General features: G+C 34.2%; 1 protein-coding gene across 4 annotated transcripts; it reads right to left on the bottom strand.

Moving 5' to 3' along the window:
* Positions 1-354: 354 nt before the first annotated feature.
* LOC116143384 (serine/threonine-protein kinase STY46-like) lies at positions 355-20,470 on the bottom strand. Of its 4 annotated transcripts, none has more exons than XM_031428834.1 (16): positions 19,977-20,470; positions 18,717-18,831; positions 17,030-17,142; positions 16,710-16,829; positions 15,093-15,159; positions 14,370-14,480; positions 13,812-13,862; positions 13,246-13,385; positions 13,050-13,157; positions 12,139-12,212; positions 3,037-3,212; positions 2,312-2,407; positions 1,649-1,729; positions 1,469-1,519; positions 630-770; positions 355-553 (listed from the first exon to the last, which is right to left on the bottom strand). In XM_031428834.1, the coding sequence occupies exons 1-16, from the start codon at positions 20,066-20,068 to the stop codon at positions 524-526; spliced, it is 1,566 nt and encodes a 521-aa protein (XP_031284694.1). In that variant the 5' UTR covers positions 20,069-20,470; the 3' UTR covers positions 355-523. The 4 variants fall into 4 exon arrangements, with proteins under 4 accessions (XP_031284694.1, XP_031284693.1, XP_031284695.1 ...); XM_031428833.1 differs by having other exon boundaries at positions 19,999-20,469; XM_031428835.1 differs by lacking the exon at positions 16,710-16,829 and having other exon boundaries at positions 19,999-20,469.
* Between the last annotated feature and the right edge of the window lie 27 nt (positions 20,471-20,497).

The raw sequence follows: 20,497 nt of genomic DNA, 5'->3' as shown, positions 1-20,497 counted from the left end.
TCGGTGGGGTCATCTGTAATTTTGTAAAACCTTATATAATATACCCTAGCCCACCCGGGTATATACTATATACTCGGCATGATTTTCAAGGCCCAGGTGTAGTTTATTTCTTACATATCTATATCACAATGACAACTTCAATATAAATTTACTTAAAATGACGACAGAATGCATGCGGATTCTGTGATAGGAAAAGAAATTATTAAATTTGATGAAAAAATTCTAATTATCAATGTAATTTAACCACATCTATCAAAAAGTTGTGTATCTGATTACTCACAGCAAGGGCAGATTTTACAACTTATAAGTGGGAAAGCAAAGAAGAAAACTAGCTAGTATAAATACGAGTCACTATTTTTTTTTTTTTTTTGTTTATAAGTCTATCTCATGCGGTATAGGAATGCCTTGGTCAATTTCTCTCTCACTTGTAAAATATGTAAACCTCTATAACTCTCTTTTCAACTTACAACACAACACAAACGCCTCAAAACGTGCCGATTACGACATTGTGTGTTTAGATTGCTCATTTGCCATTTACAGCTCCCGAAGTTTCCTAAGATTCACATATTTTTAATTTAGTTTTCAGAAACTACGAATTCATAAAAGAAAAGAAGTTTTGAGATTTCTACCTGAACTTCATGCACAAGAGCTTCAAGTTCAAGCTCTATATCGGAGAAGGAAGGCCGCTTGTTAGGAACCCCTTCCCAGCATCTCTGCATCAAGTCTAAAAGTTTTGGGTGAGCGTTCTCGGGAAGATCAGGGCGCAGTCCCTGGAAAATTGAGCATTCTAACAATTAAGCACAGACATATACTGCATGTACTCTTCACTAAGCATAGCAAGTTGTACCTTCTGTTTTCCTTTATCTACATGTATGGTCATAAATTAGACAAATGAGTTCACAACTAAGCCTAAAAATCTAGAAATAATGTACCTTCTGTTTTTTGAGGCACTAAATTTGTATTACGCAACTAGTATTAAAGACAGATGCTATCAGTTTTGAATACATGTTTAAGAAAAGTTAAATGAGACCTGAATCAATCAGATTGTGAACCATGGATTCTCAAATATGGTATCTTAAAAGATTCATAAGCCTTTTCTTTTAATATTTGTGTTTTACAGTTCATAATCTTAAACCAAACCACTTTCTACCCTAATTTAAGCAGAATTTGATCCTAGGACTTGCTTGCAAATTTTAACAAGCTTGAACTGATGTTACAGAAAATTAGTAACTGTTCCAACAGCAAATCTGATATGCAAAAGAAAACTCAGATATTTCCTTCAGGAAGCTGCGAGGTACCCTACTCTCTCATTGTTGAGACAGGTGCTACCAATATTAGTCAAAAAATTGTTTGTATGCATCTCTAAAATAAGAGAAATATACATGTTGTCATGTGCTTTTAAAAGAAACTATTCAATCCAAAATAAGAGGATACGGTAGTTCTATACTAAATAGTAAGATGTGCAAACCTGTCTCACTCCCAGTGCAGCCTGAAGGGGAGTCATGTTATCATATGGAACCTGAATACCAAAACAATGGCTTGGTGAAGATTATCTTGACTGCGAAACTTCCACATATCCAGTAAACTGTAGAATAAAAAGCAAACTGTATAATACAAAACCACAGAATTGTGCAAATTTAGTAAATACCTTGGCTGTTACTAGCTCCCACAGTACAATAGCAAAACTAAATACGTCTGCTTTCTGATCATACTGCTGATGGTTTATAACCTTGTGAACAAAAAAAAAAAAAAAAAGCAAAGAAAAAAAAAATGACAAGGTATAACATGTGAAGTAAACAGAAGTCTTTAAAATACATGATGTACTGCACAAAAGAAAAAATTTCATAATCTAAAATCAAACTGACATGCTATTTGGTATTGGAGGGATGAATTCATTGAAAGAAGGTAATTGTAAATGCTGTTGTGTAACATGTTCCATTACTATTGAGAAGTGAAAAGCAGGAAACCCTTATTCGATGAAGTAGCACTGGTAAAATAATAAGTGATTTGTTGTCCTCAACTTCCAAAATAATTCATAATTCAATTCTTAAAACCAGAGAGATTCAATACTCATAGTTCAGATGCATAAAAACTTGTATCAGTTGGTCCTTTACCAAGCTGGTCCTCTCCCAAAGGGCATTACTTTCCTTAGTTGATGATTAAGACAACAAAGAGTGGAGATTGCCAATAATTTGCAAATGCATATTAGTCTCACAAATATCTCAAACTTTGGAATATAAATGTAGTGTCAGACACTCTGGCGTTAAAAGCTAAAAAAGCAAAAAGAATAGCAAACATTGAAAAGACAGACCTCTGGAGCCATCCATCTATATGTTCCAGTCTCGGCTGTCATTATTCCCCCTTCACTCTGAAACCGAGCAACACCAAAGTCTGCCACCTTAATGACCTTGAGAAAACATACTTTTAATTACAGAAATAGATTGTGAAGGTAAAATTGCTCTCTATTGAATCATGAAATTCAAATTTACAATAACCAATGTTAACATAATAGTAAAATAATAAAAAAAAGGTTTAATCTATGTAATACCAAACCGTATGGAAAATATACAGGGTAGTAAATCAAAAGTGCCCACATTCAAAAAGACTATATACTTTACCAACCAATTGTTTATTAGAAGTGCCTGTGAGAATATATTTAACTCGAGGTGCCTCACACAATGAATGAAGATTAGAAAGTTCTCTCAGAAGCAATAACCAACCTAGAAAATCCTATTCAATTCTCTACAACAAGAAAAAGGAACAAAAAGATTTTTATAGCACTTGACTCGCTCACCCATGGGCATGACATATTTCTGATATGACAAGTCAATTCCATTTCCAGTATGCAACTTTTTAATAGGAAGAACCCAACTTTTCCCAGACACCATGGCCCAGTTTACAAGTTAATCTCTTTCAGTTCCTAGACACCTAGAACAATCAAATAAGTCAAGAATCAAAATTATTCTAAGATAGGCTCCTGTTTAAGACAAAATAGAACAATTTAATCAAATCAGCGATATTGAAGAAAATTCTTACTTTCTGGGTATCCATAAGCAAGTTTGCTGTTTTAAGGTCCCTATGAATTATGTTGTTCTGATGCAAATACTCCATTCCTTTGCACACATCAATTGCAAACCTCAGCAATTGAGAGAGCTTCAAGACATTATGGTTTTTATGCAAGTAATCATACAGACTTCCTCCAGGCATATACTCTACAAGAGAAAACAGTGTCCATGAGTGCATTTTTCTGAACCCAGAAAATAACAAACAAAGACAGGCAAGAAAATGTACTAACAAATATCTTTAGTATTATAAAAATTCCTAAGGTAAAGCCATGAAACAATTACATTTGATGATGTTTACCATGAAAAGAAAGGAAATAAGGATTGGATTTAAAATTTTAAAAGTAAATACACAACAGAAGCTTGACTTCTGAAATTTCACAAATCCTCCTTACTACGAACAGGATGAAATAATGTAACAAGCATAAAATAATAAATCAATTTTCACCAACATCATAAAAAAAAGGAACAACCATATATATATATATACACACATAGAAATTCTCTGGTAAGGACGTCCCCAAGTAAATTTTGTGCAGACCTGCTTAAATACCATTGGATTCATTTGTAAAATATAATTTCAGTCCAATAATGATAAATCCAATAATATTTAAACATGGTCCCCACAAAGTATAAATAAGAACGTCCTTACTCTCTCTCTCATATATGAGTATGGCTTCTATTTTGTTTTGGAATAAAAACCAACTCCAAACGAATGCTTAGTTAGCCATGAATGAGAACTCTTGATGCTTGTTGGCAGGTAGCTCCATGTAAGGTTAGCTCGAAAGCGGGTTCTTACTCTTTGACCTGAGGGGAAGAAAGCTCTGATTACTTGGGGTGAGGTTGACCTTCTTTATGCGGTATAGGTATTAGTCTTATTAGATGTTAGGAATCGATCTACCCACCGCAGCAGAGAAGCAAAAATTAAAGGATAAATCGATTCCTTTAAAGCCCAAAATCATGGTACAGATTATATAATTAACACGTTAAATCAAATTCTGCACAAAATATAAACGATCCATTCAAGGATTAGAGATCTTACGCACGTTTGGAGGCTCCATCAAATGTCTCTGAATCTACTTCGCTATCGATTCAACGTAAAACCGAACAAACGGTGATCCACACGAAGACAATCCGAAGAACCAAAAAGGGATTTGCTAGATCTTTTATTGGCTTCAAGAATCAAGTTTAAATTAAAGGAAATCTTTAATTCAAAAACCCAAGGGGAAACGTGAAAGAAAATGAGAGAGAGGGCTGCCACTTTTCAATAAGAATGAATATAATAAAAGTTGAATAATCTTCTTCAACACACATACACATGCACTAATATAGTGCATGTGTCAAAACCCTATTCTAATGAGGAATATGCACGGGCTCCAACCCTTGTATCCAAACACCCTCTCTTTTGGTATTTTATTTTAATTAATCATTATTGTAATTAAAATCATTTAATAGATTTATAAAATATATTAACATTTAATTAACAATAATAATTCATTTAAATATATGTGTACATATATTTAAATATAATCTCACTGAATTAATTTTAACATTAAATTAAATATAGATAACTTCAGCAAATTTAATTGCATTGTGAAATTACCAAAATATCTTTTCGTTCTAAAAGACGAAAATACCCCTTGCACAAAATAATTGAGTACATGGAGAGGCTTGAGACTTTGGGGTTTGGGTTGGATGCAGACTTACAAGTGGTATAAATACATGAATGATTGGCTATAGTTCAAGTGGGAGATTGTTAAAAGTAGGTGTCCTAGAGCCAATCAGTTATTATAAAATTGACTATTTGTAATAATGTTTGTTGGTCTACCTAATCAACCCATTTAGGTTTGTTCGCCAAAGCGAAGGTTTGAAATGGGCTAGATGTGATCTCAGTCCAATAGGAAAGCGAACGGGCTTTCCCAAGTTGATAATGAGAGCTATTGACTTGAGGAAAATAGTGGAAACGTTTTTAATAAAAGACCATATTAAATAATAATGACATTTACTTTTCTGCAATTGTAGATTCACCAAATTGAACATTATGAGTCTGCGACCGATAATCAAGAAAGAAAACAGGCTGGATGGATCCAATTTCTCGGACTGATATCGTAATCTTCGGATTATACTGAAGTCCGAAAAGAAATCGTATATCCTTAATAAGCCATATATGGCTGAGTTTGATCCTGATGCCACTTAGGAGGTAAAGGATACTTATCAAAAATTTCTTAATGATGCTAATGGCGTTTAATGTCTTATGTTAGCATCAATGACACTTGAGCTATAAAAGCAGCATGAGAATATGGACGCTGCTGCCATAATTCTGCACCTCAAGGAGCTTTTTGAAGAAAATGCTCGATATGAAAGGTATAAGATGTCGAATGCGTTGTTTAGGAGTCGCGCGACTGAGGGAGCCCAAGTTGGCTCTCATGTGCTCAAAATGATCAAGTACATGGAGAGGCTTGAGACTTTGGGGTTTGGGATGGATGCAGACTTACAAGTGGATTTAATTCTGCAATCCCTATTTGATTCTTTTGCACCGTTCATAATGAACTTCAATATGAACACAATGGTGAAATTCCTGTCAGAGCTTCTGAACATGTTGAGGACTACAAAACAGGAAATGAAAAGGTCCAAGCCTGTTTTATCGGTTGCTGCCAGTAAAGGGAAGGATAAGGGCAAGGAAAGGCCAAGGCCAAACCCAAGTTCAAACCCAAAGGGCAGGATGCTCTTAGGCCTAAGAGTGGCGTTGGGAAGGGCGAGAAAGTAGTCTGCTTCTATTATGACAAGTCTGGCACCTGCAGGAAGCGCTGTAAGATTTTCCTCTCTAGCAAGAAGAAGTCAGAGGCTTTGACTTCAGGTATGTTTATGATTGAGATTAACTTCTCTCCTTCAACATCTTGGGTCATTAACACAGGATGTAATACTTACATTTGTACAGATGTGCAAGGACTAAAGTAGAGTAAATTGCTCGCCAAGAGAGAAGTAGGCCTACGAGTTGGAAATGGAATACATGTGACTGCATTGGTTGTAGGAATACTATTTATCTTTGCCTACGAGCTTGTCCTTGGAACTTCATAACTGTTATTACGTACAATCTATTTCTAGAAATATTATTTCAATATCCGTTTTGGATAATATAAGGTATCATTTTGAGATTTCTAATAGATTGTTGTTCTTTAGTTTGAATGGTATTCTATTTGGAATTGCAAGGTTATATAAGAGGTTATACATTCTTGATTTAAACAATAAAGATATTCTCAATGTTGAAACCAAAAGAGTTAAACATAGCGATAGAAACCAAACATACCTCTAGTATTGTAGATTGAGTCATGTTAACCAGACTCGCATTACAAAACTTCAAAGGGATTAAGGTTTGGACTCTTTTGACTTCCAGTCATTTGAGGTATGTGAGTCATGCCTTTTAGGCAAGATGACTAAGTCTACTTTCACAGAACAAAGTTAAAGAGCTATTGAACTGTTAGGCATCATCTATAGTAATGTATATAATCCACTAACAGTTGAAGCCAAAGGTGAATATTCATACTTCATCACATTTACTGATGATTTCAGTAGATATAGTTATATCTATCTTATGAAACATAAATCTGAAGCTTTTAATAAATTCAAAGAATTCAGGAATAAAGTACAAAATATGTTAGGCAAAAATATTAAAACTCTTCGATCAAATCAAAGAGGTGAATACTTGAGCTCAAGGTTTTCTGAATATTAAAGGAATGTGAGATAGTATCACAATTTACTCCTCCGTACACACCCCAACACAATAAAGTGTCTGAAAGGAGGAATATGACCTTATTTGATATGGTTATGTCCATGATGAGTTTTAGTAATCTACCTACATCATTCTAGGGTTATGCCCTAAAGACTGCGACTTACGTATTGAACCGTGTCATCAAAGTCTGTAAATAAGACTCCATATAAACTATGGAGTGAGTGAAAGCCCAACTTATCTTATCAAGGATTTGGGGTTGTGAAACTTATGTCAAGAAATTGACTTCGAACAAGCTATGCCTAAAATTCTACAAATATATATTTGTGGGGTATCCTAAGAAGACCAAATGATACTATTTCTATCATCCAAAAAAGTGTAGAATTTTTATCGCTCATACTGGTGTCTTCCTAGAAAAAAAAAATTCTAAATAGTTCTAGTAAAAGAAAAATAAAACTCAATGAAGTTATAAAACCACAAAGTACATTAGACGAAGGACGGGAAAATGTGCCACAGAAAGTGGTTGAACATCATGAGGAGGTTACTCCATAATTTGTGGATAAAAGTGAACCACCTTAGGTAGCACAGGAGCCACGTAGGTCTAGGAGAGTACGTCGTGAGCCCAAAAGATATGGTTATCTCATAACTCAATATAGTGATGTACTGGTCCACCAAGACACTGAACCCAAAACCTACGAAGACGCTACATCAGATCCAGATTCCATTAAATGGCTTGAAGCTATGAAATTTGAGATAGACATCATGTACCAAAGCCAAGTGTGGTCTCTGGTAAATTCACCTAAGGGGGTAAAACTCATAGGGTGTAAATGGATCTTCAAGAAGAAGACTGGCATGGATGGCAAGATGCATACATATAAGGCACGACTGGTTATCAAATGTTTTAGATAAATTCATGGTATTGATTATGAAGAAACCTTTTCGCCAATTGTCATGATTAAATTCATCCGGATTATGCTTGCGATTGCTGCATATCATAACTATGAGATTTAGCAAATGAATGTCAAAATGACTTTCCCGAATGAAAACCTTGAAGAGGTTGTATACATGACACAACCCGATAATTTCGTTTACGATGGGCAAACTGATAAGGTATTCAAGTTGCAAAGATCCATTTGTGGACTCAAACAAACTTCAAGGAGTTAAAACATTCGTTTCGATGAAACCGTAAAAGAATTCGGTTTTATCAAGAACGAAGATGAGCCTTATGTTTACAAGAAAGAAAATGGGAGCACAGTGACATTCCTAGTGTTGTATATTGATGACATACTTCTGAGCGGGAATAATATTTCAAACCTGCAGTCAGTAAAGACTTGGTTATCCAAGTGTTTCTTCATGAAGGACTTAGGAGAAGCAGCCTACCTCCTCGGAATAAAGATCTATCGTGATAGATCGCATAGGTTGCTTGACCTAAGTTAAGAGTACATATATTGACAAGGTATTGAAGCGATTCAATATGGAAGAATCCAAGAAAGGATTTCTTCCTATGTCACATGATGTATATCTCTCTAAAGATATGTCCTAAAACAAAAGATGAGAGAAACAGGATGAAGAGGATCTCATATGCATCAGCAATTAGATCCATCATGTATGTCATGTTGTGTACTCGGATTGATTTCTCATGTGCATTAAACACTTGTAGTAGATATCAATTAGATCTAGGTGAATGTCACTGGATGGCTGTCTAAAACATCCTTAAGTACCTGAAGAGGACTAAGGATATGTTCTTAGTTTATGGAGGGGAAAATGAGCTCACTGTACGAGGATACAGTGATGCTAGTTTCCAAACGGATAAAGATGATTATCGTTTGCAATCTGGGTTTGTATTTTATCTCAATAGGGGTGCAGTAAGCTGGAAGAGCTCCAAACAAAGCACTATAACAGACTCTACAATGGAGGCTGAGTATATTGCATTATCCAATGCGGCCAAAGAGGCAGTCTGGATTAAGAAGTTCGTCACCGAACTTAGTGTGGTTTTCACGATTGTTGATCCAATAGGCGTCTATTATAACAACAATGGAGCAATAGCTCAAGCAAATGAGCCACTGTTTCATCAGAAGTCCAGACACATACTCAAACGATTCCATCTCATCAGGGAAATAGTTGAGAGGAAAGATGTGCAGATCAGTAAAGTGCATACTGATGACAATCTCGCAGATTCATTAACAAAACATTTGTCACAGCAGAAGCATAAATAACACTTAAGGTCATTTGATATTAAATACATGAATGGATGACTATAGTGCAAGTAAGAGATTGTTAGAGTATATGTCCTAGAGCCAATCAATTATTGTAGAATTGACTCTTTGTAATAATGTTCATTGATCAATAAAAAACATTTTATTCTATATCGTGTAAATCATATTATATATATTGATATATGTCCTTTGGATGGTAGAACTATAACGAGAGTATCAAGTGTTTCAAATCTTGATAGTGAGAACTCTAGGATCATATATGGTGGTCATTCTAGAAATGTCGATAACCCCAGTATTATTCTGACCAAGGGCACAAATAATACGGTAAGACTATCATAGTGTTGAAAACCTCTGTCGAAAGACAATGACTGATCTCACTTGTAAGGTTGTTTGTCGACAACCTGGTACAACACATGAGTGCTTGTTGTAAGTAAGTTAACTGGACTGATCTACCAGAGGATTCCATATAGATGGTAACCCTAATGTCTATGGAACAAATTCTCTAACGAATGGTGGTGCATGTAATCCTTAAACTTGAGATCACCAGAGCGTCTTGTGCATCGATTGCTGTAGTTTGACACTAGCCCAACGCAATTCTATTCAAAACTGTTAATACGATAGTGATTAGCTGCATCGAGGAGTGTATTAAAACTATGGTGAATCGACAGAGGATTCATCACTCCCGAGTACGAGAGAAGTTATCTCACTACGCAATTCAGTAAATGACAATGACCCTAAAGTTGTGGCCACAGTGGGATTGAGTCGTTGCTCAATCCAATTCATTATTCCAGTCATTGGTCTAGTAATTGAATAAAAACATATCGAGAGTAACTTAGGTTGACACTATTTATGCACTTCAGTCTCGATGAGATAACAGATGATGAAAGGATTTGATTACACGATAACCATATCATTGACAAGTAGTTATTTCGCTAAATTTGAATCTATCGGGTGGCTATAATGTCTTACTAGGGTATGATGTCTTACTAGGGGCCAATCTTAGTCTTTGTAGTGAGACGATTAATTGGTGTTAATCGCGATACTACTCATTGCCGGTATAATGAGAAGCTTATGGGTCACACACTTCAAAGATAATTTAAGAATCATTTGTGTAAAAGGTATTTTCGTTTTTTAGGACGAAAATGTATTTTGGTAATCTCACAATGCAATTAAATTTGCTGAGGTTGTTGTCTATATTTAATTTAATGTTAAAATTAAATCAATAAAATTATATTTAAATATATGTACACATATATTTAAATGAATTATTATTGTTAATTAAATGTTAATATATTTATATTAATTGATTTTAATTACAATAATGATTTATTAAAATAAAATGCTAAAAGAGAGGGTGTTTAGATACAAGGGTTGAAGCTCATGCCTATTCCTCATTGGAAAAGGGTTTTGACACTTACATTATATAAGTGCATGTGTGTTGAAGAAAATTATTCAACTTCTATTATATTTATTCTTATTGAAAAACGATAGTCGTCTCTCCCCTTTTCTTTCCCGTTTCCCCTTGGGTTTTTGAATCAAAGATTTCCTTTGATTTAAACTTGATTCTTAAGGCTAATAGAGGATCTAGCAAATCCCTTTTTAGTTCTTCGGTTGTCTTCATGTGGATCACCGTTCGTTCGTTTCTACGTAGAATCAGTAGCGAAATAGATTCAGCGACATTTGATAAGGCCTCCAAACATGTGTAAGATCTCTAATCCTTGAATGGATCGTTTATATTTTGTGCGGAATTTGATTTAACGTGTTAACTATATAATCTTACCCTAATTTTGGGTTTTAAAAGAATCGATTTATCCTTTAATTTTTGTTTTTCCATTATGTTGGGTAGATCGATTCCTAACATTAGATAGTTGGGAGTCTCTTCTTCCTGAATAGTCAAGAGCGGGGGAGAGCATATAAAGCTAATCGTAGAGCCAATTACTATATAAAGATAAAGAAGAGTTGTAAACTATAGAACTCCTTGTTCAGAGTAGGCAATTTTCGATTTTCTCATTCCTTCTCTTTGATAAGAATAGAGATTTCAATTTATATAAATTCCTCTTCATTCTGTTGTGCTCAGCGAAGGAACTGCCTAAGCATAATTTTTCGAATCCAAACTTCTTTTCACGGATGGCCTACGAGTCTCCCTTCTCTGAGATGGCATGGATAACTTTCAGCTGATTAATGAGTCCTTGAATAAGCATGGCCAGATATGATGTCCAATCCTGGCAAGCCTGTAACGAATCTTCATGGGAAGGATCTGGGTGCTTCCTCCGGAAGTCTTTCAAAGCACCCTCGACCATAAACCCAACCATCTAAGGCTCTACTAAGCAGAATTCGTAAACTATGCAAAGGCTATTTGAAAACTTTTTTACTTAACAAAAAAAGCAAAAAAACAATTCCTAACACCCTTACAAGGTAGTGATAAGTTAAACTACTTGTGCTGGCATGAAAGTAAGCCTGGTAAACGGATTCCATTCTGCTACTCTCCATGCATTATCGACTACTTTGTCATGAAAAGTAAAATTAACATTTTTCTCAAATGAAAATTTAGAATGAGGACCAACACTACTCTTAGGTACAGAGATCTAGCCTGCTAATAAGCGCAACACTACACTGCACTAGTAGAAACAAAAATGAGAGAAAGAACAGGGAGGGAAACTAGCAAAATTGAAGGAGAAAACCAATATTCAACATTCCATCAAGTGAGACAATACTTATAGTGGTCAAGCCTTGGCTGAAAAAAACCATTTATCCTACTTAAATTAGAAAGCTAATTAGGAACTAAATCTAACTTAAACAAGCAATAGGATCAAAATATTGCCTAAATTATTAATAAAATTATTCCTTGATTTCACATAACCTGTCCAAAGCCTTGTTTTTTCAGAATTATTTCCCCTTTCATCTTATTTCGTTTACACACGTTGAGCAAAAGAAACCTCATTCCTTAAAATACAATTTATCTGTATGCTCATATAACATTACCACCCGCAACAACACTGAAGCAATATATAGGGCAATAAGTATAAGAGAGCTGAAGCCTAATTTTATGGAATTAAAAATAAGCTAAACATGAGAATATAACAATGTGGGCAAAGGAAAAAAGTTGGTGAGTTCCAGGAATAAAATTCTGTACCAGTTACTATGCATAAATGAGGGGGCTTTGTGCATGCACCAATAAAACGAACAACATTTCTGTGTTGGACCTCCCTGCATTTAAACATAAAAATAGTGAATGGTCTACTGAATTTCAACTCATTCTAGATAGGACAAAGACAGTGATGGAACTAGAAATCTAATCTTTCAGGAACCAATCATAGTACCAATTTTAAATTTAAAGCAAAACAATTATTGACAATCTTCAAATTAAGCAAAAAAATATGTAGAAAAAAAAAATTTCAGAAAAAAATTTGTAAACCTTGACAGTATGGAGGACAAGTTATTTCAATTTTGTGGTGCAAAAATTTCCAAGATAGCAACACTATGTGTCTGACAATGATAGTGAAAAAACACCAAAGTAGAAGAGCTAAAAGATAATATTTATAAAGCCTTTTGGCTTTTGATTGCTTGGTGGAAGGATAATTGATGAGTTTATATCTTTTGTCTCCTTATGCACACAATATTATATAAATTAGAGGTTGAATTGAAGAAAATTACTCTCAATTAAAAAAAGGGACGTCAATATATCCCATCTTTTTATAAAGGATTTGAAACTTAAAACAATTGTTTTTTATTTTTTTCTCTATATGGTTTATTCTTTGAATTTTAAATATACTGATAAATTTTACTTTTTGAGTTTTAAATCTGTGCAATGAATAGCCCACGTCTGAATCTCGTTTCTGCTATTGAACTCAGTAAATAAGCAACTGGTAGATGGGCCTCCTCAAGGCAATTACCATCAGTAAGAGTCTAAATGAAGGAGAAGAGGCCGTAATGAAATGATGTATACATAAACAACAATACTCAATTTCAAGGGACAACGTGAACTTTAACTTCAAACTACTTAATTTCAAGGGACAACGTGAACTTTAACTTCAAACTACTTACCGTAGAATAGCCACTTCTTGAGCAAATTCATCTTCCAAAGCATCATTTAAATGCTCAGATCGAAGAATTTTAACAGCAACATCTTGACCAAGGTAAACGCCACGGTACCTTTAACAAGCACCAGAAAAAAAGTGAGTAACAAATAAAATGAAAAACAAAGTTGAGGAAGAAGGAAGGCTGTATAGACACAACTTACAAGTCTCCACAAGATCCACATGCAATTCTTTCTCCTATCTTTAATATTTTTCGTTCTATTTCCCAATCTCCAGATATTGTTTGTGCTGCTAATGCCTTCTCTACAGCTGGACGGGAATTTGAAGAACCAGACCATGATCCCTATATTTCCAATGCAAAACCATAATAAGAGGTCTATTAACATTCATGTTTACTTCAACCATTTAGTTATTATAAGAGTGCTTCAAAATTCTTAATCACAGTTATACGTGTGCTGGACACAATAAATGCATCTTCCATTTACTTCCAAGAATGCAATCATGTCGGCAGTAGGTACAAGAAAACAAGTCCATAGAGTAGAAACAGCGAATAAAACATAAAATGATTAATTGAGCTGATAATTTAACTGAAATAAAGGCTTAGTTACATTGAGTTTTTAAAGAAACAAAACATATATGATATATAGTGGCATGCAACTTACAGGAACACTCTCCTATCCCCTGAGATGAACCACCTGAACTGCTCTATGGAAGCATAGACAACCAAACCACATATATATAAGAGAGGATCAAAATGCAAAAAGTTTACCTCACTTCTAGCAATTGCTTTTTCCGTCGCCTTATACAAACCATCTGTATCCTGGGCACAACATTGCAAAGTGAGCAACATTTGGACTCAGCACAGATCCCTGTCATAAAGAAATATAATCACAATGCTCCTTAATATATTATAAGGCCATTGTCCTAGGATAAAGCATACTTCCTTTTAAAAGGTCGGTTTGACAAATTTTACTACAAAAATCAAAAGCAATATAATGCGTCAAAAATAATAGCCACCAATTTTGTATAAATATGTTAAACCAAGGCCAACAAGATAGAAAGAAAATGTCCCTCTAATGAAACAAAAAAAAAAAAAAACTTCTCATTGCAGTTTATGAACACTACGAAGATACATACAAGGGTGAGCAAAGGATCGGCATTATTGAAGGAACAGCTAAATGATAAATAGGGTATGCATTGCATCTCAAGAGTTATAAAATGTAAAAAAACTGTTAATCAGTGGTCCAGCAGACAAATATAAAGACACAAAAACATTAAAGTACAAAGTGCAAGAAGACAATAAACACCATAGAAAGTAAGAACATACCTCAACAGGCCATCCATCCACGACAAATACATCCAAGGAGTAGCCATCAGTTGTAGAGAACACGTGTGCTTCTCGAATATTTAGTCCAATGTCAGAAAGCAACGCAGAAAGCTAGAAGAAAATGGCTCCTCGTTAGAAGATATCACAATCTTGATATCAGCATTTTTAAGCTTGATTAGGTCTACTAGAGAAAAGATGGTGTTAAAATGCCATAAGTTCATTCTGATATAAATTAATTACGCAATTATACTGAAGCCTTACAAGAGTATTAAAATCTATTGAAATTGCAATTTTATCACAGAAAAACAAATAAATAAATGGAGAAGAAGACGGATTCAAAATTTTAAGCTGTGGATTTCTTTTCTTTTGATATTAGAAAACATAGCACTTCACACATTACAATACGTCTTACAGGTTTCAGAATAATTAGCAGTAGATGGATTATCAGTTCCACTTTTGTAATTCTCTTAATTTTAAACTCAATACAATCGTGGATTTAAATGCAATTTCACATACAAACAGAGAAACCAAAAGGCACTGAGCTTTATATTTTAATGGCAAAAAAAATTAGAACGATTCAAGAAGCTAATTTAAACATCATTAAATTCAGTCAAAACAACATGCATTCAGAAGCATTACTAGTTCATAGAAGTTTAAAGCATTCACAATGATAAAAAATGGACTCAATAATGAAGAAGGAAACACAATTCTCCTCATACATACCTGACTAAGAAGTTTTGGTTTGTCTACTGTAGAAAATATTACTTCATGAATGTTCAAAGTTTCTTGCCTGCATTACAATTCCCAACAAACAACTTATTTCCATGTATGCTTATGTCCATTCTATGACTAATATAACAAATATGGCTTCCATTAACCATCTAACAAATTTTTTGAACCTCAAGTAAAAAAATTTAGGAACTCAAAATTAGATTTCCATCTTTTGTCAGCATTATCATTTCTTTTACCAAAATATTACACTGGAGCAGAACTTACATTATTCATCATCAATAAAATAATAAAATTGTTATCTTTAGGCTCTTCCCATTTCTCAATTTATATAACAGTAAGAATTATGCAACATGATAGTGATCTCAAGTTTTGGTATTATTCACAATGAGGTTCTTGTGGACCTAGCTAAATGCAAGGATGGTGGACAAGCAAATGCCTCGACAATATTTGGGATATAGCCTATTAGATCTAAATGTTGTGAACATGATCATTTATTTTCTCAAATAATTCAAAGTGGTTCTGCAATATGCAGAATTTCAAGGAAGTTTAAAGGTGCTCCAAAAGCCTAATGGTCATTGAGACTTTTGGTGTCTACCTACCAATCCCAAATATTGGAGAAAATCAAAAATTGATCGAGCAAGCTCCTCAACTACTTGAAGATCCAGAACTAGGAACTGACACAGTCCTTCAGAAAGGAAAAAAGATTTGCCCATAAGTGCAAAGATAAACAGCATAGAAGCATTGATGGACATTCAATTTCCTGCCAAAGGAGACCAAAGATGCAACAAGTATGATTCAACTCTAGGCTTACTCTTACTCAGAAGATGACTATGACTATGTACATTATTATTTTTCAGGAAACAAAATCTAAAAGCTTAAGCTATCAAGAGGCCTAATTAATTATGTAAACCCTCAACGCTAAGGGGGAAAAAACAGATGTAGAGAGGCCAAACTAGAATGAGAAATCATACTAAAATTGAACCCAACCAAAGTGGGGCATTTAATGCTCCTTCGCAGGTACAAGCTCAATGCAAAAACCTAGCAAATGAAGCCTAAAATGAAAATAGATATAGAAACCAAGCCAAAAATCAACAAAAAGCTTTGGATCAAAGGCATTCTGTTAGGCAAGAAGAGAATTGGAAGGTAGGTTACACATGCACTCACTTTCTCTCTCTTACTCGCACTCACTTTCTCTCTCTAACTCGCACATGCACTCACTTTCTCTCTCCCACTTGCACACGCACTCACTTTCTTACTCACTCAAACTGATATCACTCTTCCTATCTCTCTCTCCCTGAATTTATACCCTCAAAGGTTGAAGGTGAAGCTCTAGACGGAATAGCAATTTTAAAAAACTCCTTTGTTACATCCAATTCTTGTTCATCTCGTTTATAATCTTTATATCAGTTAGGACTAGCTATTGATAGGACAAATTCTAATTCAGCGAACAAAAAAAACAATAAAACAGAAAAGTACTGGTAAAATTTTAAAGCAAAACTGTAGCACCGACCAAAAGCAAACAGCATTACAATCCTTAAATTGGAAATCTCCTTGCCTATCACTAGGTTAATGAGAAAAAACAGAAAAACTGATGGAGATTTGAAGTACCTTCCTGAGAACTGATCTGTAAGATATCTTTCCTCCAAATCATTGGTATCCTTTCTAACATCCAAATTGAGGTCCCCAAGCTTAGAGCAAGGCTCAAAGTCAATTGCAGAATCCTTGATTCTATTTATAGAAATGACACAAGTCCCCAATAAATATAAAAAAAGGACACATTGAATAACCTTTTTAACTACACCAAAACCTCATCTAAAACAGCAGGAATCAAAAACTACAAGCTTCATGCAATATCACAAATTAATTCATGGTTAATAAGCTAAGAGAGAGGTAGACATGGGCATATAAGACCTTCACAAATAAAATACCTCTTATGAGATGGCACAACTCCTTCATTATCTGCATCAAGAGATGGCCTTGGACTAGAAATAACGTTTATATACTGTTGATCCTCAGTACCATCTGGGCTGGTGCAAATGTTCTACCAGCAATACAGAGAAGTACATAATGCATATATCATAAAGTAAGAATACTTGTAAAAATAGCAAAGAATATGAGATACATAACCCAAAGACCAGAGCAGAAAGAAATACAAAACTGATATATTCGTGGTTAAAAAGTAAAATGCAAAATGTAAAATTCTTCAGCACTTAGGTCTGCTTTGTAGATACATACAGATCATAAAAGGTGAAGAAAGATTAACATTTGATATATGCAACAAAATAAAGTATAAAAGAAATTATTTCATTGAATGACATATTTCATTTGCAACTCTTCTCTATGATAATCTCATTGTGAAAAGAAAGTCATAAGTCATCTACATAGCAAACGGTTTTTACTTTTTCACTCCTCTTAAGTGCAAAATGGAAATTACAACAATCATAATTCCATAAATAAAAGGCAATATATCAAGGTTTGAGACTAAACTAAATAAAATGAATGCAATTCTATATATTTTATCTTGAACATACCACATACTTTCAGACTATACAAGAAATTTTCTAAGATCACACATTTTACTTTTTGTTGCTCTTCATGATCATCTTATGTAAAGAAAGCTACATAAAAAATCCAATGTTTTCATAAGTAACACTTGGTTTTTGCAATTTAGTGACAAACAAGTCAAAAAAAAAAAAGATGAGTTGTTTTTCACAAGCACTAAAGCGAAATTACATCAACAAAAAAAAAATTCAAGCATTTACCATCCTGCAGAACAAAATATACTACCTCCATGAATCGGATATGATAAACAGGCCGCTTCTCTGGGTCCTTAGCAAGTGCGAGAAGATTTTGATGTAACAAAACGTCTTCCACTCTATCCATATTGACATCAAGTCCATAACTGATACAAAAAACGATGCAACTTAATTTACTGACAATGTAATTTATCATCCTTTCCGCAAAAAGATATCAGATTTTAGGAGAACAGAAAAGTCTAATATAGGAAATTCGAAAGATTCAACAAGACGTTATTTTCTTTATTAGATTTTTATTTATGAAAGTAATATCTAACTCTTTTTATTGAAAACTATGTACAGAAGATTTTAAGTTAAAAAACTGTGATCATGGATTCTGACATAAGTTTAGAATGTATTTAGGAAGATTCTATGTAACTTTTGGACCTAATCATGATTAGTTATTAGATCAGGGTTATCTTTATGTATTACACAATAGAAAATATGCCTATATAAATGCTCAATTTAGAGCTGTAAGAACGATGACAAATTGTGGTTAGAAATAATTCATTCAAGAGCTGTTTGCTCTCCTTTACCTCTACTGCTCTTCTCTCAAACCCAAGTTTATCTTTTCCCGCTTCTTGTGATCTATATGTACCTTTGATCCTCTTTTTCTCCCATATTCTAATTTCAATTTCTTGATCCATAGACCCTATTTTCAAGCTATATCAAAAGAGTACATAGTTCAATAAAAAGTTCATCAAGCCCCACCAGATAAAAGGTTGCATAGAACTCTACTCAAGAGGTCAAGCCTTNGCGAAATTACATCAACAAAAAAAAAATTCAAGCATTTACCATCCTGCAGAACAAAATATACTACCTCCATGAATCGGATATGATAAACAGGCCGCTTCTCTGGGTCCTTTGCAAGTGCAAGAAGATTTTGATGTAACAAAACGTCCTCCACTCTATCCATATTGACATCAAGTCCATAACTGATACAAAAAACGATGCAACTTAATTTACTGACAATGTAATTTATCATCCTTTCCGCAAAAAGATATCAGATTTTAGGAGAACAGAAAAGTCTAATATAGGAAATTCGAAAGATTCAACAAGACGTTATTTTCTTTATTAGATTTTTATTTATGGAAGTAATATCTAACTCTTTTTATTGAAAACTATGTACAGAAGATTTTAAGTTAAAAAACTGTGATCATGGATTCTGACATAAGTTTAGAATGTATTTAGGAAGATTCTATGTAACTTTTGGACCTAATCATGATTAGTTATTAGATCAGGGTTATCTTTATGTATTACACAATAGAAAATATGCCTATATAAATGCTCAATTTAGAGCTGTAAGAACGATGACAAATTGTGGTTAGAAATAATTCATTCAAGAGCTGTTTGCTCTCCTTTACCTCTACTGCTCTTCTCTCAAACCCAAGTTTATCTTTTCCCGCTTCTTGTGATCTATATCTACCTTTGATCCTCTTTTTCTCCCATATTCTAATTTCAATTTCTTGATCCATCGACCCTATTTTCAAGCTATATCAAAAGAGTACATAGTTCAATAAAAAGTTCATCAAGCCCCACCAGATAAAAGGTTGCATAGAACTCTACTCAAGAGGTCAAGCCTTAACACTACACCTTGTAAACAACAAATAAAAATTAAAAAAATAAAAACAAATATAAGCATAGAGATCCAATAGTATAAACAGTTAGCTCATTTTCTTGAGGATACTCAAGCAGCATGTAGATATATCAGCACAAGAAAAAAATTAATTGCAAGGAAATGTAAAAAAAAAAAATGAAAATCAAGGAGAAAATACTTCTCAGATTCCATCAAAATAATTTCCATTCAACATCCATTTCTTTTTCCTTTCTCTTTATTTCGATTTTTTGTTTCCAACCAAAGAAAGCAACATAAAAGTCCAAGTCATTTACCAAAAACAAAATTAAAAGAAAATCAAATCTACATGACTACATGCAACACACTAACAGAGTAAATGACGCAATCCGTACAATCTGAATCTTCCAATTCAACTTGAACAACTCAAAATAACAACAATAATGTTCACATTCAAAATTAAAACAACAAACTCGAACTCTTTTTTTCCAAAAGACAAAAACGTACACGTCTTTATTTCCATAATTACCTCGCAGGCAATCGATTGAAGTGAGCATCCAACTGCTCGCGAAAGTCCGGATTACACACAGCCTCTTCATTTCCACACACTATCAACCGATTAAACACGTCTTTTCGCACATCGTAGTTACTGAAACTTCCGAAGCTACGCGGCGGAGACGAGCTCTCTCCGACTCCTTCAGTCAAATCCATAGCGTTTTAGCCGCAACAATCCCTTTCAACTCCGGCGGAGGCCTGACATAGTCGAGAAAACGAGAGAAAGTGCGAGAAAATAGGTGAGAAAATATGTGAGAAGTAGGGGAGGATCTTTGACTGTTGTTAGAATCTCTGAGGAAAGAGGAGCGAAATGGAGTTTTGAAAGGAAGCAGAGGGCAATTTGGGAAAGTAAAAGAATACTGTTAACGGAGAAGCAAAAGAAAGCAAGTAATGAGTCTTTTTCTTGCGTCTTAACTCTTAACTTTCTAGAGAGAGAATGTCAGGCTTGTTTTAGTTAGGGGAAAACAGAGAAA

Source organism: Pistacia vera, unplaced genomic scaffold, assembly GCF_008641045.1.
Source record: "Pistacia vera cultivar Batoury unplaced genomic scaffold, PisVer_v2 Contig43, whole genome shotgun sequence".
NCBI classification, from domain to species: domain Eukaryota; kingdom Viridiplantae; phylum Streptophyta; class Magnoliopsida; order Sapindales; family Anacardiaceae; genus Pistacia; species Pistacia vera.
Note: the sequence above shows the minus strand (reverse complement) of the source record. Positions and strands in the feature narration are given on the sequence as shown.